Source organism: Botryllus schlosseri, chromosome 1 (genome assembly GCF_051294905.1).
Source record: "Botryllus schlosseri isolate E-star chromosome 1, Bs_hap1, whole genome shotgun sequence".
In the NCBI taxonomy this organism is placed as follows: domain Eukaryota; kingdom Metazoa; phylum Chordata; class Ascidiacea; order Stolidobranchia; family Styelidae; genus Botryllus; species Botryllus schlosseri.
Window position 1 is genome coordinate 22,265,781 of NC_137236.1, and position 18,614 is coordinate 22,284,394.

The 18,614-nt window shown below is 42.3% G+C and overlaps 1 protein-coding gene across 3 annotated transcripts in view; it reads left to right on the forward strand.

The window, feature by feature from the left end:
• Positions 1–18,614, forward strand: part of LOC145445108 (uncharacterized) — a 141,388-nt gene that overhangs the window by 66,290 nt on the left and 56,484 nt on the right. For all 3 annotated transcript variants that reach the window (XM_080323260.1, XM_080323257.1, XM_080323248.1), the window contains exons 4-6: positions 12,055–12,437; positions 14,397–14,497; positions 16,654–17,104. In XM_080323260.1, the coding sequence (XP_080179386.1) occupies positions 12,055–12,437; positions 14,397–14,497; positions 16,654–17,104 (935 nt within the window). The remainder of the gene's footprint in view (positions 1–12,054; positions 12,438–14,396; positions 14,498–16,653; positions 17,105–18,614) is intronic.

Below are 18,614 nucleotides of genomic sequence, written 5' to 3' on the forward strand. Positions count from 1 at the left end.
CACTTCAAGTTCGTCCGCACATCTGCTAACGCCCGCAATTACGCCAATCGGGCGCATGTGATACATCCCATTCAGAGTCACGAATTTGGTGCGTGCAATGCGGGAATTAGCCGTTCGATAACCACACACATTACAATAAGGGAATCGAGATGCAGGCAGATTTTATAGCATAATTAGAATGGCACGCGGGGACTATTTCATGCGCATCATATGCCGATATTGATCGCTCGCGAAGGTGGTCCTAATCGTTAAACATATGCGCAATTTGCGGCTAGCAGTGCGAGCAACCGCGCGGCGATATTGTACAGAAATAGAGCCACAGTCGAAGGCGGGAGGTATATTTGTAATCTTTTCCTGCGCAGATCGCGCATTCCATTCTTAGCCCGCGTTGATGGAAGTATTCCATCATACACGGATAACGTCATACCCCCTCAGGCGTTGCAGCTTAAAAAAAGCAGCAAACCGCGTCCTACTGCGCATGCTACCTTGTGTGCGAGATGTTACCGTAAACATTGTTGACTGTATTGCATTTTGGGATTCGCGATTGGTTGTTATTAATACACTTGCGGCGACGATGTGGATGTAAGCAATAAGAGATGAGTGTGGATTTAATGTTCCAGTCCAAATCTTATTCTGGATTTTACCTCCATACCCAAGTCCAAATCCAAATCTTTAATTCATTTCTGAGCATATGCGAATCCACGTCTAAATTCGGTAATGGGGCAATTTCTTCAACTTTTGCAACTTTTTTTTACAGCTTCCGTCAGCTTCGTAAATGCGCAGAAGTTATGTAGTATGTTGTTTTAAGCTGTTTGGGGGAATCTTAGACTGCACATTTTTGCAACTTTTTCGACTTTTTGTGCAACTTTTTGCAAGTTTTTTCTCGATTTATCATGTAACTTACTTTTCATTGGAACCATTTGGCGCCACGTGTAAATAGATCGCTTCATTATTTCACTGTCTTGTAAAATTGAGGCCCTTTCTGATTTGACGTATACGACATCAAAGCTAGGCCGCCTAAAATTCTATTTTCAACAGGTCAATTTTTCAGGCTATTGATTTTTTTGAAGTCGCCAACACTGAGTTTGCTACAGTTCCGAATCGAGTAACTCATACCGTAATAATTTCAAGGAACTTGTTCATGAATGCAACTCTCTAGGGCAACTTTTGTGAAAAATTAATGCAACATTTTACTGCAACTTTAGTGAGAAATAAATGTAACTTTCCACGAATTTGACTGCAACAAAAATGTGCCTTTGCCCAAGTAATGACCCAAAATTGAATCGCATTCGAACTTGATAATGATACGAATTCGCCCGTTCACATTCAAATCTAGCTACGCCAAAGTCTTAAAATCAAATCTATAAAATGAAGCTTTTTGTTAGCAATGCCGTGCTCGATTTCTCACTGCTCTTATAGAGTAAGCTTACATGTTCTCGCATGAGCATGGGTTTTGGTTCTAACAGACATGGGTTTAGATATTTTGGCTTGATTTGGATCGGATCTGGATGAAACGGAACTCGATTAGGATGATTTCCAGTAAGTGCGTCCACAATTTCCAGGCAGCTTTACAATGAATTTGAGCAATGACACCTGATTTGGATTAGATTCGTCATTTAGACGTGAATCAGAATGTTTCCCCGGTAGGACTTCAAAACACTAAATCTGCTCATGCTCATCTACGGCAGCAGTATGTGCGCTTGTAAGTGACTGGCTTTTGTGTACTTGAAGGGAGTCGCTGGTAGCGATTTTGGTGTCTCATGGAAACCGGCTCATCGACCGCGCTATTTCGAGCGATTGTGACGTACCGTCGCTTTTGTTTGGGTGCCCATCGGGTCTAAATTTAGCGTTGTTGGCTCGAGTGTTCGCTAATTTTGGACATTTTGATTAATAGCGTTCAGGCATGTTATTTCTATTATTCCTTCACACTTATCCCGGATGGCTTGTTTCGTTAGTATTCTGCACCAGTGCAATAATAGCAAACGATACCACCCTTGAGAAAACTTCGGTGAAAGCAGAATTCTTCCCTCAGTAAAGAAGGGCACATCAGTATTTTGCTTGAATCTCTTTCAAATGACGTCACACTGACCAGTATTATCACGCACTGAAGACTTACGTATCCTCGCCACGCAATGTGAAAGCGCAACACTATCTCGTGCTTAATATTAAGTATTAATGCTTCGAGCAATTTTGCGTTTTATCACGCAATCGCAAGCTCTCTGTCCAATGCTCACCTTCAAATGCTCGGCAGATAACGCGTCGCCCCGGCAACCGACTCATTAAAAAGAGCTTGCTACCGATATCAATCGGGATGTATGTATAAATTTTTTCCATTAGAATTCCAGGGATCTTTCATCTGGGATGCACCGAGATTTGAAATCGCAACAAACGTTAGCAATTTGAGCAAACAAAGTAAAATAACCGTGTCTATTTGTGGCCAAACGCGTATTCTCTCGGAAAATGGATAGTCTCTGGGGTGACATTTTATATTTTAGCGCGAGTCAGTATGTGGCCAAGCCCCGTTCATCCCTTAGCCGCAATAAATCCTCGTAAATCAAAACTGCTAGATCCTTATCTCGGCTTCGAAGGATTATAATCTAAGATTAATTTAATCCCCGGGAATGTCTCGCAACACTGGCTCCGTCCAGTATGTCGTAGTCTCAGGTGGATGATAGGTATTCCAGAAGCTAATATAGAATCGAAGATTAAATCCAAAATACCGGGACTAACCGACGATATTAATCATTAGGCGCGCGCGCGTGTTGTCAGATGCTCGCAATTCTAGTAAGTAGAGATTAGCAGATCAGACCGATTCCAAGCCTCTTGTTCGCTCGCTTCGGTGGTTCGTTCTCAGGCGAATGCTTTATATTGGCTCTGCGAGCGTACAGGTGTGTTCGATTATAGTTGTTGATGTCCTTTTCGATGTTGTAAAGGTGCGATCCATCGCCGCAGAATGTTGGCCTCTTTTCTGTATAGATTCGGCACAAATTTCTCTCGGATTACTGGCAAAGAAAAGCAAACTACTGACGTAATGTTTTTATTTGCTCTCCAAGTCGGCAGTGAAAGACATTTTTGCTGTGGAGAGAGGAGATTCGCTTTTTCAGTCGGTTACAGCAACGTGCCAGGTTGTGAGCTTTGATGTATTGAGAATGGTGGCGGGTTAATTAGAGTGTAGTTGCAGACAGTATTATCAGGTACTGGCATCTGTACCGTACATTTTAACAGATATTTGTGTTGTTGTGAAGTGCAGTGTACTGTGGATAGCATATTTAGCGTCGCTAGACGGTCTTATATCGTATACTGTGTATATGATGATGATATTCTGAATTTGGAAGTAGCTCTAGTGCTGTTCGGGTGTTTTTACGCCGGCGAATTTGCTTTATCACGCCGAAGCTTGATAATTGATGATTCTGACGACGCTGATTGATTAACTTTCTGATGTCACAACGGCAATATCTGTGTGTTTAGGTGCGACTGTGATGTCACATTGTCGCCGGTCTCGCGTCAGTCGACGACAGAATCGCGTAGCTCTTGCGTGACACCGGTATAGGAAATTCTGTAAACAATATAGTCATCAATTCAACCCCGCTTGAACCAAAGTTACGCTGTGCACATGCCGTTTTTGCCGTGGCGAGGTACCTTCGATAACGGCAGGTATATACGTATATGAGAAATGAAATATTCATGCCTGATTATGGCGAGTTTGACATTTCGAGAAAATTAAGGTCACTTTGAACAGTGCAGTGGCTGTTTTACCGTAATACGAAACGGGGCGTAGCACATATGTCAAAGCCAGGATAATACACCAATGTTAGGTTGTTAGCTTGTGATTATGCCGTATTCGTGTGCATCATTACCCCAACTGTCTTGTTTGTCGTAACCTCTTGTTATTGGCGGCATCTTCGTGGTTCCTTAGTCAGAAAGCAGTTATTAGGATCAGCGTACCACAATTACTTTTCCGAATATAGTCGGTATTTTCAAATGCGATTAACGCGTTAAGGTCGGTAACCGTCATTGACCTAGTCGACTTCTAGTAATAACGAAAATACGCGGTTGTCTTCTTTACTATGCGATGTTGGACTGTATGAAGTGCTATTGTCTCGTGGAGTTATGTTTCAGAGGGCTCTTACCGGAGAATGATGCCGCGCGTGTAGTGTACATTTTAGTTTACGAAGCGAGGGATTCATTTCTATGATGGTATCAGTCGATTGCTTTTAGTGTTGTGACTTACTTCGCTGGGAAATATCCGTAAATGTGCCGTCAGCGCGTCAAAACGGCTTACTTTCCCTACGCCCCGTCGTCTCATTGTTTATTCGGTTTTGTCAGACGGTTTCGCCGAAATAGTGACTTGTACACCCGGCATATTTTACGTGTGCCAGCCCGGTCTTGAGAAAAGCTTATGTTTGATAACAGGGAGTCTGGTAGTGCACAGAACTGGAGGCGTTAGTTATTGTCGTAACGTGTACGCAATCAACTTCGGTGATTCATATTTGTATTTTTATGTTTGTTGATCGCATAATTCCCCGGGTTGATGATGCAGCCGTACAGCATACTTGGTGCTGTGTAATTGCGCCCGGGGGATATCTTGAACTCTTGAAGCTTTATATATCCCTGAATTGCGCTGGGTAGATTTTATTTTGTTGGTTGTTCGTTCGTTTATTGTGTTTCTGTGGTATTGTACGAGGATTTAATGTCGTTTGTTGTCATGTTGTCAATAGTGAAGCAACATCTTTTTACATGGTGTCAAAAACTGACGAAATTAATTTCCGCCGAGGTTGAATCCCTCTTCTCTCTGCATTACTAGCGTCGGGTACAATTCAAGTGATATGTCACATCATGGAATGGATGCAACGCCAGTTGTGTCGAATCCGTCATTCTTGTTAATAACGCTACTGTCTGTTCGAAACTGCTTATATAAACTTCCCTTGTATCGATATATCATAATAGTGACGGATGTACGGCTAGCTAGCTTGTATCCCGTGAGTTCGTAACTTTCCTGTGTCACCTGCATTGAATATGTTTTCGGCACTGTTACGAGTGAAAGTGTCATTAGAGCTCCACGAAGCAGCTCCTGTATCATCGTAACCGAATATGTTTCGGCAATTACGCCTATGTGTGTGTGTTGTCTAGTAATTGTGCATTATTCGTGAAGATGCATCTTGCAAATTCGATTAACTGCTAAATGTATGCGACCCCTCGTATAAATCTACTTTACAAATTATTCGGTATGTCTCAAACCTTTATTTTCGACATCCGTTTGTAGTAGTTTGGTAAATTTACTTCTCTTTCGACGACCCGTGGCAGCAATACGTCTTACGTATGTCACCTCAACTAACAGCTAGCCATCTTTGACACGTCCCCAATTCAAGCGGCCATGCGACTTTGTTGTATCATTCTTTCTGGCGAGTTAGTTCCTCCCTGATATCGTAGCACACAAAATCGCTGCCTTCCAGCGCACCTTTTCACCCGAGTCAATTAATACATCATCCGAACGCCACAGTACCGTACGGGCCCCGCGTGAGAAACAGACGATGTCTTAACGGAGTCGCTTTGATGATAATTTGCTCGTCAAATATTCCGCGGTGTTTCTGGCCGCCGAACCGAAATGACCGTGATGGCTCGTTGGTCTTTTTGGCTGCGGGTATTAGCAAAGCACACCGATTAGATCCATTCTTATGTATCTTTGCGTAGGCGCCTTATTGATGTTGCGCCGGGCCTGTTTACGTACCGTCTTGAGCGTTTTGAACCTTGACACCAGCGGAATGTTAATAGGCTGGTGACGAAACAAACGTGATTTTAGACTCGACTATGACGTGTGCGCTCGCCGGTACGAGCCGGTAACGTGGTGGTTGAGGTTTTATCAATAAACATTGGAATTTGTAGCCAGTGGGGTCAATAAACTAATACTTGTAAACTCCAGTAGAAGTAACGTGAATTTATGCTGCAATACAAGCATAAGTTCCAGTATTTCTTTCGAAGCAGGTAAAGACAACTACTCTAGGCATACTTTTGGTCAAAAGCGCAACACCGTTATGCAGAAATGGGTTTTCTTTTATCTAGATCAGGAAGGATTGATAACTGGTGCAAGACCTGAAAACTTACTCTAGTGCGATTAAAAGTCGTTTCGTTAATCCGAACCATAGAGGTACGCGCCGTCTCCGAATTTACTGTCAGATGCCTTTTTTTTTACCCGTGTGTAGGATATCCGTGCTTGGTCCGGGAGGCACTTTTATGCTTCCAGTGTTAGCTATATTGCTATGGCCATGTGTACTTGACAATAGAAGTATATACTATAACTTAACATAGTACGCCACCCCTAATCACGGACTTCGTCGCTTGACATTCGTGCCGTGAGTCACGGCTTCGTGTTGCCTTTGTTGAAGTAACAACATTCAACATCAAACGTACTACAAAGACTCTCTTTGATTGATTGATTGACAATTGAATGGCCCTTCGCGATTTCGCCATGATATAGCAAAAGCGGATATTGATAAAACAATGACTTGCATAACTATGCTCTGATTCCAGCTACCTAATTTTCAAATAGGTGTTTGGAGAATCCACCCTTGGTATTCCGTTTCCAGTAGAAGTAGAAATACCTTCGTAAATATCAACTCCAGTACAAAAAGTAGCGATTTACAAGTAAGTAAACGGAATAGTAAAAAAGTACGCAATTTAGGTTTAGTTAGGCCTAAAAACCGGAATTATTCAAGTAGTTGCTTTTACCCGACCATAATTGGCCTTCCGAGGTGAAGGGTACTTCGTATGTTGTTCAATGGCGTCGTGCTAGGTCCTAGCGAACTGACACTGATTGTTGAAAATGGGATGTACTTTGCTCTGTCCATTGTAAAACAGTTGACCTCGGATATGTACCCCTAACATGAACAGTTCACCATGAAACGTAATCTGCTTTAGAAAACCGTTTCTCGCTAGCAAGGTTCCGCAGGTGGAAGCAATGTCAATATTGTCGCGTAAGTTACAAAACACGCGTCAGCAAACGTTTGTACTGTGTCGCACAAATGGTCTACAAATAATCGAGTTAGCTTGTTCTTCCTTATTTAGACTGTGTGGGAATATTTTGACGAGATAATGCCGATTGTTGGAGCTGACCTGTGGAACTGAGAGAATGTTTGCTATGGTACTGAGAGAAGGTTTTCAGTGTCTGTTGAAATACCGAATAACAATAGCAGTTGGTTGTAACATAAGTTATAGAACTTGTAGTAATATATATCTTCTCTTAAAATGGAAATAATTGAGTAATACCGATCGCAATATGTGCAGTAGTAATCAGGAAGTCTTGCTATCTATTGTAAAATTATGTAGCTGGGATTTTCGTGAGGCAGAGGCCTAATTTACTATCTTCGCACAGGATGAGGAATAATTGAGTGATACTGATACCCATCGCAATATTATGTGCTGTTGTAATTAGGAAGTCCCGCTATCTATTTTTAAAATGGGTATCTGGAATTTCCGTGGCATAGCCCCAAATGTACTAATGCTGAAAACAAAACGCATATCTTGGAAAGGGTTGGGGCAAAAAAGGCGACAGGGAAATTAGTCAGGGCAGAATAGCAGACGTCCGTCATAATTAGATTCACAGTAAATGGTTTTGCCGCGCGAAAAACGAGATTTATGCCATATTAGCTTATCTTTAATTGAGGTTAACACAGTCGCAAGTATTTTTCTCGAGATCCAAAGCGAGTGTATGCGAAAATTGAAGCATGACGTCACAGTGTAGATGAAGTCATACTGGGCCTACGATAACTTATCGTAGGCCCCGGTCATACAGTAGAACATACTGGATGTAATTGTGATTATGGCATGATTTCAAACAGTAACCGATCCTCAGAATAAAATTAGGTACGTAAGCGACCGTTCGTCAAAATTGAAGTATGACGTAACAGTCACAATCATATAGCTGAATACTCTGGATGTATTTGGGATTTCGGGATAGTTTGAAGCAGCGAACTGGGTAAAAGTGGTATATCATCAAAGTATCACCGGTTGAGTTGCGCTTTAGTTACATTTGAAGGAAATACGTCATAGTGTCGATGATGTCATACAGTCGGATATTCTGGATGTAATCGTTTTTTTTTCAGGGTTCGAAAGGGTCATTTAGCCCTAAAATAGAATCAGGTAAAAATTCTATATTGACAAGTATTACCCATTGGATTAGGCACAATGGAATTATGACGTCATATAGTTGCGTATTTTGGATGTAATTGGGATTTGGGGGCATGCTTTGGTAGGGATGGGTAGGAAGTAACCTATCGTCAAGCATAGAATTAGGTAATATTTTATATTGTCCAAACTTTACCGATTGATTAGTGCGAATTTTTCGAAATGTGAGCAAGTCGTTAGTCAACTCTCGTAAACGTTTTCCGAATTACCACATTATGCATTTCTATTAGCTCGATTACGGCCGTCACGAAATCGCCCTAAATATCCTTTATTTACGATCGGTAACGACCGGTTAACAGATGAAAGCGTGATTGGCCTTCACGGTAATTACGCGGTCATTGCACAAAAGCGGGCGACATCCGCCGACCCGTTAATCAGCAGCTATAAATTACGTTACCCCAAATCGATCCCGCGCGCTCATACGCGATCGCCGGACCGTGGCGCGGTTGTATTAATCGTCACAAAGACCGGAGTGCCGAGTACTGAATCGTGCATCTGTGGCTAGACATAACTCGTCACTCCCATGTAACTATATGAGTTGCTATTACTTGTATATACCAGATAACTACCTTGGTGTAAGGGGCGAATCCAGCCAATTCTAAATGGGTAAGCAAGTCGAACTACAATTCTTATGGAGATGCATACCAGGGGTGTAGTGGGTTAGTGTAGTTGGTTATGTTCACGTGTAACAAATTTTTGCGCCTTCGCGAATACGGAAGCCTTTCCACCCCTGGTATAGATCTCCATAAGAAATTGCGTCTTTGTAACGTTCTTCACCCGTTTGAATGGACGCGAAAGCAAACTTTTATGCGCACATTCGGCTATGGTTGAAATCCCCGAAATGCTACATTTTCGTTTACAAACCTTGGACAGGCGATGGACACTTGACTGTCAGCGACGGAAGACGGTATCTATTGCCTCTGATATATTTTCAATCTGTTATAGTATACCGGGAATAGTAACTCCATATTTTCATGTCCGTAATGCAATTTTCGTGAAAGTGCTCCTCAATTTAACTTTGAAAATGAATTGGTTCCGTATCTACGAATGGCTGTTGTTAGGTTTTGACTCCTAGCGAAGGCGGCAGATCAGCAGAGACGAGCAAGTACGCATTAATTTGTATTTGCCATGGCTCATTTCCGATTTTGCCTACCTGGATTGCATCTGCTGGACATGTAGTTCCAGGAAATTTATGTCTCAAGTTAATGCAACTTCGAATGAATTGCGGTTCGCAGCTGATTATGAACGAGGGTTTGGTCGCGTTTTACGAGAAATGCGGGCTTGAAAATTAGAATCTGTAATCCCTAACCTAATCCTGATAACTGGTACTGGGGATTCCGACACATTTTTTCCAATTTCGAATCCTCTGACTTTGAGTTCATAGAAATAACCAAGATTTAAAAGCCCTCCATAGAAATAACCAAGATTTAAAAGCCCTCAATTTCACATACATTGGTACTGGTTGCGGGGCCTACGATAAGTTATCGTAGGCCCCGCTGGTTGCTTCTGCAAACGCACCCGCGATACATTGCAAGGAAACAGCACCCCCAGTTTGCTGTAAATAACTCTTGCGTTCTCGGTGTACCGTTGATTACCGACGAAAAAGCCAATTTATCATCCGTTAGTTATCAGACACGCATATTTGTACATAACTCGGTCATGCGCCCGACTATTTGATTGACACATTCCGGTCAATAAATTGACGGACATCCGATTACGCGTCCAATAAATAAATTCGGTTCGCATCAATTCAGTTCATGTACGTACAGTCGTACAAGCGTTAATGACAGATTTAGGGTAAACAAAAAGTCAAGTGCGTATTGGCGTGATGTTGCCACGCAGCAGGTTTACGTAGTATGTAATGCAACTTACGTTTTAATCGGAGGATTATCCTCGCTTTTACCACCCAGGATCAGTATATAAACTGCTAACTTTGTTACGTCACTACCATGATGCTGTTTCGTCATCATTATGCATAATGTAGGATAAAAATTGTCGAATAATCTTTGCTATAAAATGACAGCATGTTGGTGGTAGTATATGTGCGGACCTACGCTATGCAGCGTTGTAAATGCGCCTCGCCAGAGTCATAACAAGCTATATCGTCGGAATGAAGCTAATCGTTAACCCAGTAGAACTGCAAATGACATATTTATTCTGCTGTTAGCGGTGATAGTAATGTTGGCAGACAGTGCTAAGTCCATCGCTATCGTAGTCTGCCTTATGCATCAATAGGGCGTTGATGAGATTGGCCTATATTGTCGCTGGTCGTTACTGCATAGCGTCTTTTCGACAAGCTGTCTGCCTGTCTGCGACGTTTTAGGGAAATAATTTTATGCGCTGTAATAGTACAGAACAAGCCAGTGGCTGCGGACTTGTGTGGTTTTCGAGAGCTTATTTTCAAAGTTGGCAGCTCATATCAGGTCAAGTGCAATCGTGTGCGTCTTCATTGCCTTGTATATGCGTCTGGATGAGCCTTGTGGTTGTTTTAGAGAGCGTGTGATAGGTCAGTTTTAAAGGAGTTTACATAACAAGGATGTTGCACAGTGGTCCTTGGAATTTTGGAGTAGAGAGGTGCGATGAGGCTTTGTCGCTATTTGTATACATCCGAGAATCCTATCATCGAGGAATCGAGGAGTAACATGAAGATTTTGCCAATCTTTGAACATGTATTCAACGTCCATTATCTCGTAAAATATGCGTCATAATTTCACGCAAAAACCGGTATGTTTATCATGATTGACGACCGCGAAAAAAAACGACAAAAATACAGTCAGAAGCGGGACCGTACAGAGTATTCACTCAACTCCGACTTGGTACTCGGAGTCAGCAGCCAGTCCGATGTTGGTGACGCTGCGTCACGCTTGAACTAGCGAGAGAAATGTCGGAAGCCACAACAAAGTCGGTCGTAGTATAGCAACGTGACTGTAGCCAGTACTTGTGGCTTTATTTAGCAAGCCGAGACCGCGATTCGAGAAAAAGAGCGCAAATTTTAAACTCCACCGCTTCCAAAAGACAGTATTACTACCTTTATATAAGCAGTTTTCAGTGTTATACTGTACAAGTGTATATAAGTCGGAAACCTGTTCGTAGTAGCGAAGATTTATTTCGGTATCCTGTAGTTAAGACTTCCATATGCGCAAAATGACACGAATTTCATACTCGATCGTCCCGACAAGATAACATTGGCATTTTATACCGACAATTTCTGTGTAATGCTATGTATAAATCAAGAAACATATTCGTAGTATGGCGGTTTTACTCATTTAGTCAAGGACTCGATAATATGCGCGTAACTACACGAATTACATACTCCGTCAATGCGAAAAGAGTATATAGTAATGTTATGCTGACAGCTTTAATTGTAACAGTGTGTAGAAGTCAGAAGCCTGTTCGTAGTATGTATGTTTTAGTTGGTTAGTTAATGCCTCGATATCGGCCCAAAACGCCACAAATTTCATTCTCCATCACTCCGTAAAAAGATAGTGCTATCTTTACCGACAGTCTTCAGCACACACTATGAAGGTTGAAGTTAGGAACCTGTTTCTAGTATGAAATTTCTACGTGTTAGTTGACGCGTACATATGCTCAAATCAAAGCGAATTTTGCACCCCGCTAGTTAGAGAGGACAGTATTTATCTTTGAATGCCTACAGTTTTTAACGCCCCCCGATATTCAAGTCAGAAAACTGTTCGTAGTAGTTTAACAAACGGTTTTGTAGTGAGCGCGCACCGTCAACACTGTCATAATAGCAGTGTCGAAATCGTGCCGGTATTGTCGGTCACATCCGTTCGTATTGTGCGCGCGCGCATTGTTGTCCCACCGCGACATTGTCTCGTCAATATTTTGAAAGTTCACCCCGTTTTTTTCCAGGGAACTATCGGATAACGACACTTCGGACTCGTGCTCGATACACGAAGTACAAATCCAGTGTATAGAAGGCGCTTTATCGCCTCTCACAGTGCAAGGCAGCGTTTCGTCGGAGTTATTCGCCTACTCGCCGGTCAAAGACACTCGGGATATAACAACGGATATTACTAACTCACGTACAGCGCCTACAACACCGGCTCCGGCAGTGCCGCGGCCTCCGGATAACGCAGCACAAAATAGCCACGGGATATTATCATCGGCGGACTATAACAAAAGCTCGGAATACGCGGTGCCTATGCGTGACATGAAAATAACGACCGTCACCTCCAAACGCGCAGTGCTCGTTAGTACAGGGAGTGAACATGACATGGCCTCACCGAGTGCAGGTATGGTGGCGTGTTTTTGTTCGCAGGTAGTGAAAATAGCTGAAATATACTCGCGTTAGCGATCTATATCGAGAAACAGATAGAAAGTAAGCAGAGGTGGTCAGTGAAATATTGTTCAAAATTTTCTGTTCACCCCATGAAATTGTTAGGTTGTCTACAGAAACTATGCTCACCAACTTTGACTCAATTCAAACCAGTGGAAGCGGAGTTACTGTAGTTTAAAAATTTGAATTTGAACAAAATAGTATTTACGGGGGCAAATTCTTTAATCATTTATTATCGTCCATTACTATGATTTGAAATCTCAAATTTTGAACATCAATACCTTCGTTTCTACTGGTTCGAATTGAGTGAAATTTGGTGAGCATCGTTTCTGTAGACAACCTAACAATTTCATGGGGTGAGCGGAAAATTTTGAAAATGTTTTTATTCAATTTTTAAATAATAAATAAATATATTTCCTCTCTCGCAGCAATGCTGCTTTTGGTTGGAATTGAACCAAAACTGGTGTGCATCTTTTTTTAAGCAACTAAACAATTTTATCAAGTGGCCAGTACAATTTGAAAGAAAAAGTAATTTTTGAACACCCCTAGTGGTGACGTGTTAATCGTTGATACCCAAGAGTTGAAATGGAAACGACGTCGTAAATCCCCAACAATTGAAAACTGTGGCGTAGGACTATGGGTTTAAAATCCTAGCCGATTAGTTCGTAGTGCAACCAGCCAAAACCTTCTTGACGACTCCAAAAAGTGGGACTACTCAGTCACTGGCCTCTTGATTACTATTTTTACTTAGGATACATAAAACGTACACATTTCTAATCTTCAATCCTGTCCTAGTTGGTATAACGCCGCGAATTCCTGCTAAATCGCAAGCAGAGGTTGCGATTCCCAATACATCTCAAAGCTGCTTAAAGTGCGAGGGTCTGGAATGCACTGAAGTCACTAATTTAGTAGTTTCAAAAAATATTTGGTCGAAGTGTCGAATAGTTTTAGTGTCGGATCGAAGGGCTACTTTTAAAATTACAGAGTGCGTCTTGCAAAACGCAACATTAATCGCAACAAATTGGTGCAATTTTCGAAAATATATTCACTTACCGTGGTAGGGGGGGGGGGGGGGGCTGTTTCAGCCAATCGTTGTGGTAATATCACACCTAAACATGATGGAAACATGATATGTCGTAACTACTTTTTATCCAAAGTCTATTAAGCGAGTCGTTTTTCCTAAAGAGATGTAGAGTAGGAGTGGGAGTAGTATAGAATATAATCACTTGAATATGTATTGCAAGTCGTAGGGTTACCACACGTCCTCCTTTGGAAGGATTTATCCTGCCTTTTTCAAGGAATGTCCCCCCTTCGCCCAAATGTCCTCGTTTTTAGCTTAAAATGCGCCAAAAGACCACGAAATACGGGAGATGTTGACCGAAATGTCGGTTCTTTTTGGATTCGAGTTGGAAAATGCTTTTTTTGCTGTCAACTCGGCTAATATAAGGTGAAAGCGGGTATTTCGAGAGTCGAATCGGTTAAAATGACCTTTTTTTTCTTTTTTTTGTCAACCCAATGAAATTGGCTGTATAAACATAAAAATCACCCATTTCGTCATCAGCTACAGTAACATTTGCAGCCTGTGAAAATTGTCCTTCTTTTCTGATCTCAAAATATGGTAACCCTTGCAAGAACGCAAACCGTACTTGAATATTTCGCGAAAAACTGGAGCTAGGCCACTGCGTTACTGGCCACCTCTCGAATAATATCAAAACAAAGACGCCGCACCTGCAAGAATGGGTGTTTGGCGGGCGGTAATTTTAGATTTTAAATGCGTCATCATGATGTCATCTAATATTTTGAATCCAGCCTGGTGCGTTTGCCTGCCCATTTAAGTACTTCGAAAAATTTGAAGTACTTTATTACTGATCGGCTCTGCTTCCGTATAACGAAAGTTTACGCTTATCCGTGTTAGATCGCAGAGACTCGGTTTACGACGAGGGCAACACCTACAACGGCGCCGGATACTCGACCATCGAAGAGTACGAAGAGGACCAACACTCCGTGGCGATAAAGGTTAGTTTTGCGTTTGAATTTCGCAACTTTTTATATAAGGGCTACTCAACGGGCTTACCGCGGACATTTTTAGTGCTAAATACGAACCTTATTTGTCATCGTATTCACATACTGTTTACCGAAACCAAATCCATTATCGTTGATTGACTAGCTGCGATTAGGCCTTTTCGAACGTGGATTTCATGAAGAATAATAGATTTAGCATCTGTATGAACAGTGAAAACTGTCAGCACTGTCTTCGACTCGCTCCCGCCACTGTAGAACCAAGATTTAAAGAACTAGCAAGAAAGAAAAATGATAACTCTCCGACTAGCTGTAGCTGTCACTAACAGAAAAAAATTATTCAGGTTATTGATTCTGGTAATATCGCTTTGCATGATTTTGTACATATAGTTATACCGTATTGTATTTGTATGGCGGTAAATTATTTCATGAGATTTATTTTTCGGGGGCTCGGAACCAATGCTCCCTCTTTAATTCTTCACGAGTCTGCGCGGATTCACTCACCAACTCACTGCGCGGTCCCTTGGACAACAGTCCGTAACGACTAAAGACATGAAGGTCATCACTTCGGCTTTTTCGTGCGCAGAGACCGTGTAAGCACTGCGCAATTGCGCACGCGCCCAGCTTAGAGGGAACATTGGTGGGAACCCCTACCATTTCAAACTAGAAACCCCGTTCTCTTGAAATGCCGAATCTATCTCCAAGGATTCTTCACGTGGTGTTGAATCTGGTTGGTTGTGTTTTAGTTGGTTGCTTGCGGATTTGGGTCGCAAAGCATTCAAGTTTGACATTTGGGAAGCCCTTGTCTTCTGCATATCCGATTATACGCCACACGCACAAATCCTAGTCTTTTTCCAGAATGGTAAGCGTCTGATACAAGCGAAAGTGAATGTTAAAGGTGACAGAGTCGACCAATTCATTAAGTCGCTATTTTCATCTCTTTCGCGTGCCTTACTGTCTGCCAGTCGCGGATTGTTGTAATCATATCGTTTTAATGAGGTATCGACAGTCCGGAACCAACTTAACAATTAGATGCTTGGCGACGACGCAGCTGTCGTCCGGATTGTGATGTGCCAAGTGTGTTCAGCGGTGTCGGCTTACAGTATTCATACACCATATGTATTCCTGATTTGTAAGTGATGCTGATCCGAATATTAAATCATATTTGCTAGAGATATCCTGCATTAATTCAAATTAGCCGTAAAATGATGATGATGTTCGATTTAAGATGTCTCAAACTCGGTGATCTTGTATGAATTCGTTTGAGCAAACGCGACGAATACCGCCCGGCCAAAAATCCGCAAAACCCGTTTACGAACCCTAGACCGACTCCGTCTCCGGACTAACCCAGTTATTGTTCCACGTGTACAGTATATTGTATAAAAGTGATTTGGCTTGGGTTCATCTCAATTTGCTAAACTACAGTCTCGAATCCTTTCTGTTTGCTCTAGATTTCGCAGAGAAATGTCGGTTCTAAACCTTGTAGGTGGCTCGTCAAGTTGTGATGTTGTGCTTGGAACCAATTACAGGAAATGTCCGAAATATGAGTGAAATGTATGTTCGAAAGAAGGCATTTTCAGTACGCTTGAAATCGCGAATGTCTTAGATAGCACACCGAATTGTGATTTGCTCGAAACCAGATATATCTACACATTCTACAGCTCCAGTTATCTCTTCTCAAAACTCCTCATTACCCGCTAGAACTGCGAATAAAATAACCTGGTACAGAACTTTTAAAATACTCGTGGAACGGAAGTTAAAAAAGCTCGCGTAGATTGACCGAATTCGGGTACGGCGAATTGTAATTCGCCGAAACCTCCACGGTACCGGTCAAAACTTTGTTTTATTTTTAAAATAATGGTTCAAAAATTCAAAAATGTTGAATGAATGAAAATGATGATATCAGGTAGACAGGTACGTCGTGCCTAATTGTAATTTACATAAAACTCCAGCGTAGCAGCAATAAATGTGTTGGATACAGTTTTACGGACATGTGCGGATCTTGCGGACTTTCGACTGAGATTGCCAGCGGCGTAATATCTGTGTATGTCATATCATGAGTTGGTGTATCTGCCGCACAAACACCAAGGACATGAATAAACAGCGTGCTATCGCTATTCCTATGTTTGATAACGGTCGCTTTCGTTTCTCAGAGCCCGGAATCGAATGAGCATTCCTACATCCCAGAAGACGTGCAAGAACTCCTAAACGGCCTCACAGAGTACACGCCAATCAGCGACATAGACAGCGGATTCCACGGCAGTTCCATGGCCCTGCAGTCCACATCGCAGAGGGGGCTATTTGAGTCGAACAATATGACTTCGCAAAGCTCCAGTGAAGCCAGCGATTCCACGGCTAGCCCGGCGCCAGCCGGAGACAGCCCAGACGCGTCGCCAAACCGTGGAATATCCGGATCTCCGGACCGGATCTCGCCGGAGGCCCCGACTCCTGGAGTCGCGGCCAGGGTCGGGTTTTTCGACGCCCGGGCGACTCAGGATAAGCGCGGCGTTGCCTTCGAAGTACGGAAGCCGTCTGTAGAAGCGAACGGGTTTAGCAATGTGACCAACGTGGCGTCGGTTACGCCGAAAAAGAACACGAATCCGGGTGAGTTGTGTCTTTTTGTGACGTCACACATTGTTTCTGAAATTAATTTTATAATGGTGAGTGATACAGTTTTCTCGAAAGCCTTCGGTAAGATATGTGAAGTCGTCAAATTGTTATGTGCTTCCTAGCGTTTGTCGCAGACTTGGCGATTGCATAATTGCACTTTTCTGATTAGTATTAGATTAATTTGAGCGCAATGTCATCAATCTAATTCTGGTCTAATTCGTGAAATGTTTCTACGTTCCGAGTTTGATTCTAATCTACTTTCTGGCTTTCCTGAAAATGCTACAAGAGAACTGCATAGTGCGAAACGAGCCAAGCGTGGTGCACACAGGCAATCTTCCATTTTCACGCCAATGAGGACGAATTCTGATTAGATGTGAATTGTATTTGATTTTTGTTGCGTTTCTTTGTAATTTGTAATTAAATTTGATTTCCAAGTTTTTGTCAATTCAGTAGTTTTACTTCTAATATAATTCTAATTGTAATCCAATGTCGGAAAGCTGAAAATATGAAAGTTGTCTAAATGTGCTTTGTAGGTCATGCTCGGGGGTCCGTACGCGGCTTCGGACTTGATATCGATGGATATACTGTACTGCGGTTTATCATACTTAGTATCGCCGGAATGTCGGGTGTAGATCAGTGATTCCCAACCGCGGCCCCCAGCTACCCTTCTTCCGACCCCCAAAATATTAAGAAAATCGAGTTATGACAAAAAAATAAAATTTTTATTTATAAAATACACTTGCTTGTTACGTTCAGTGCTGTTTCGTTCCTGCCAACGGGTATACGCACGAAGATGTTTAATTATTATTGAGGGGTCCTACCTTTTCAAACACACCTCGCTCGGCTCTACCTGTAAAACTGATTACGTGAGCAGAGAGAGGATAAAAAATTGATGGCAATATATATGCAATTCCCGATTCAATCATGAATTACAAAAATTTTTCGCGCTTGGCGCGTCTCGCCTATATAACCTGACTCACTAAATCGACTCGAAAGCAGCATAATTGGTAGTCCTATAGCTCACGACCGAAGCGTCCGCATAATTTGATAGGTCCGGTCTTTATCGAAAGCTAGTGTCGCACTGATTCCAAAAATACAAATTGAAATCTCGACAGGGCAATAAAACTACTCCGAAATAGCCAATAAAGGTCAATTTTCGTGAACAATGGGAGCGCAGCAACACAATAACCATAACAATGGCCAATGGCGTCAAGCGATTGATCGGAACAATGCCAATTTTCATATTTTGATGGCTAGTTTGGCCCCGTTTCATTGCCCTGGTATTCGTGCGGCCCCGACCGTACTCTGAAATTCTAAATTTGGCCCTGACACCGAAAAAGGTTGGGAACCACTGGTGTAGATCATTCATTTTCGTACTTTTTTCGTCATCGAGCTCGATTTATCGATCAATATCTATGTTAGTATCTGGGGCCGTGTTGTAATCGTGGATTACTTTCCCTGTGGAACATGCGCGTTGTGCCTATATTGCGTTGCGGTGAATTCG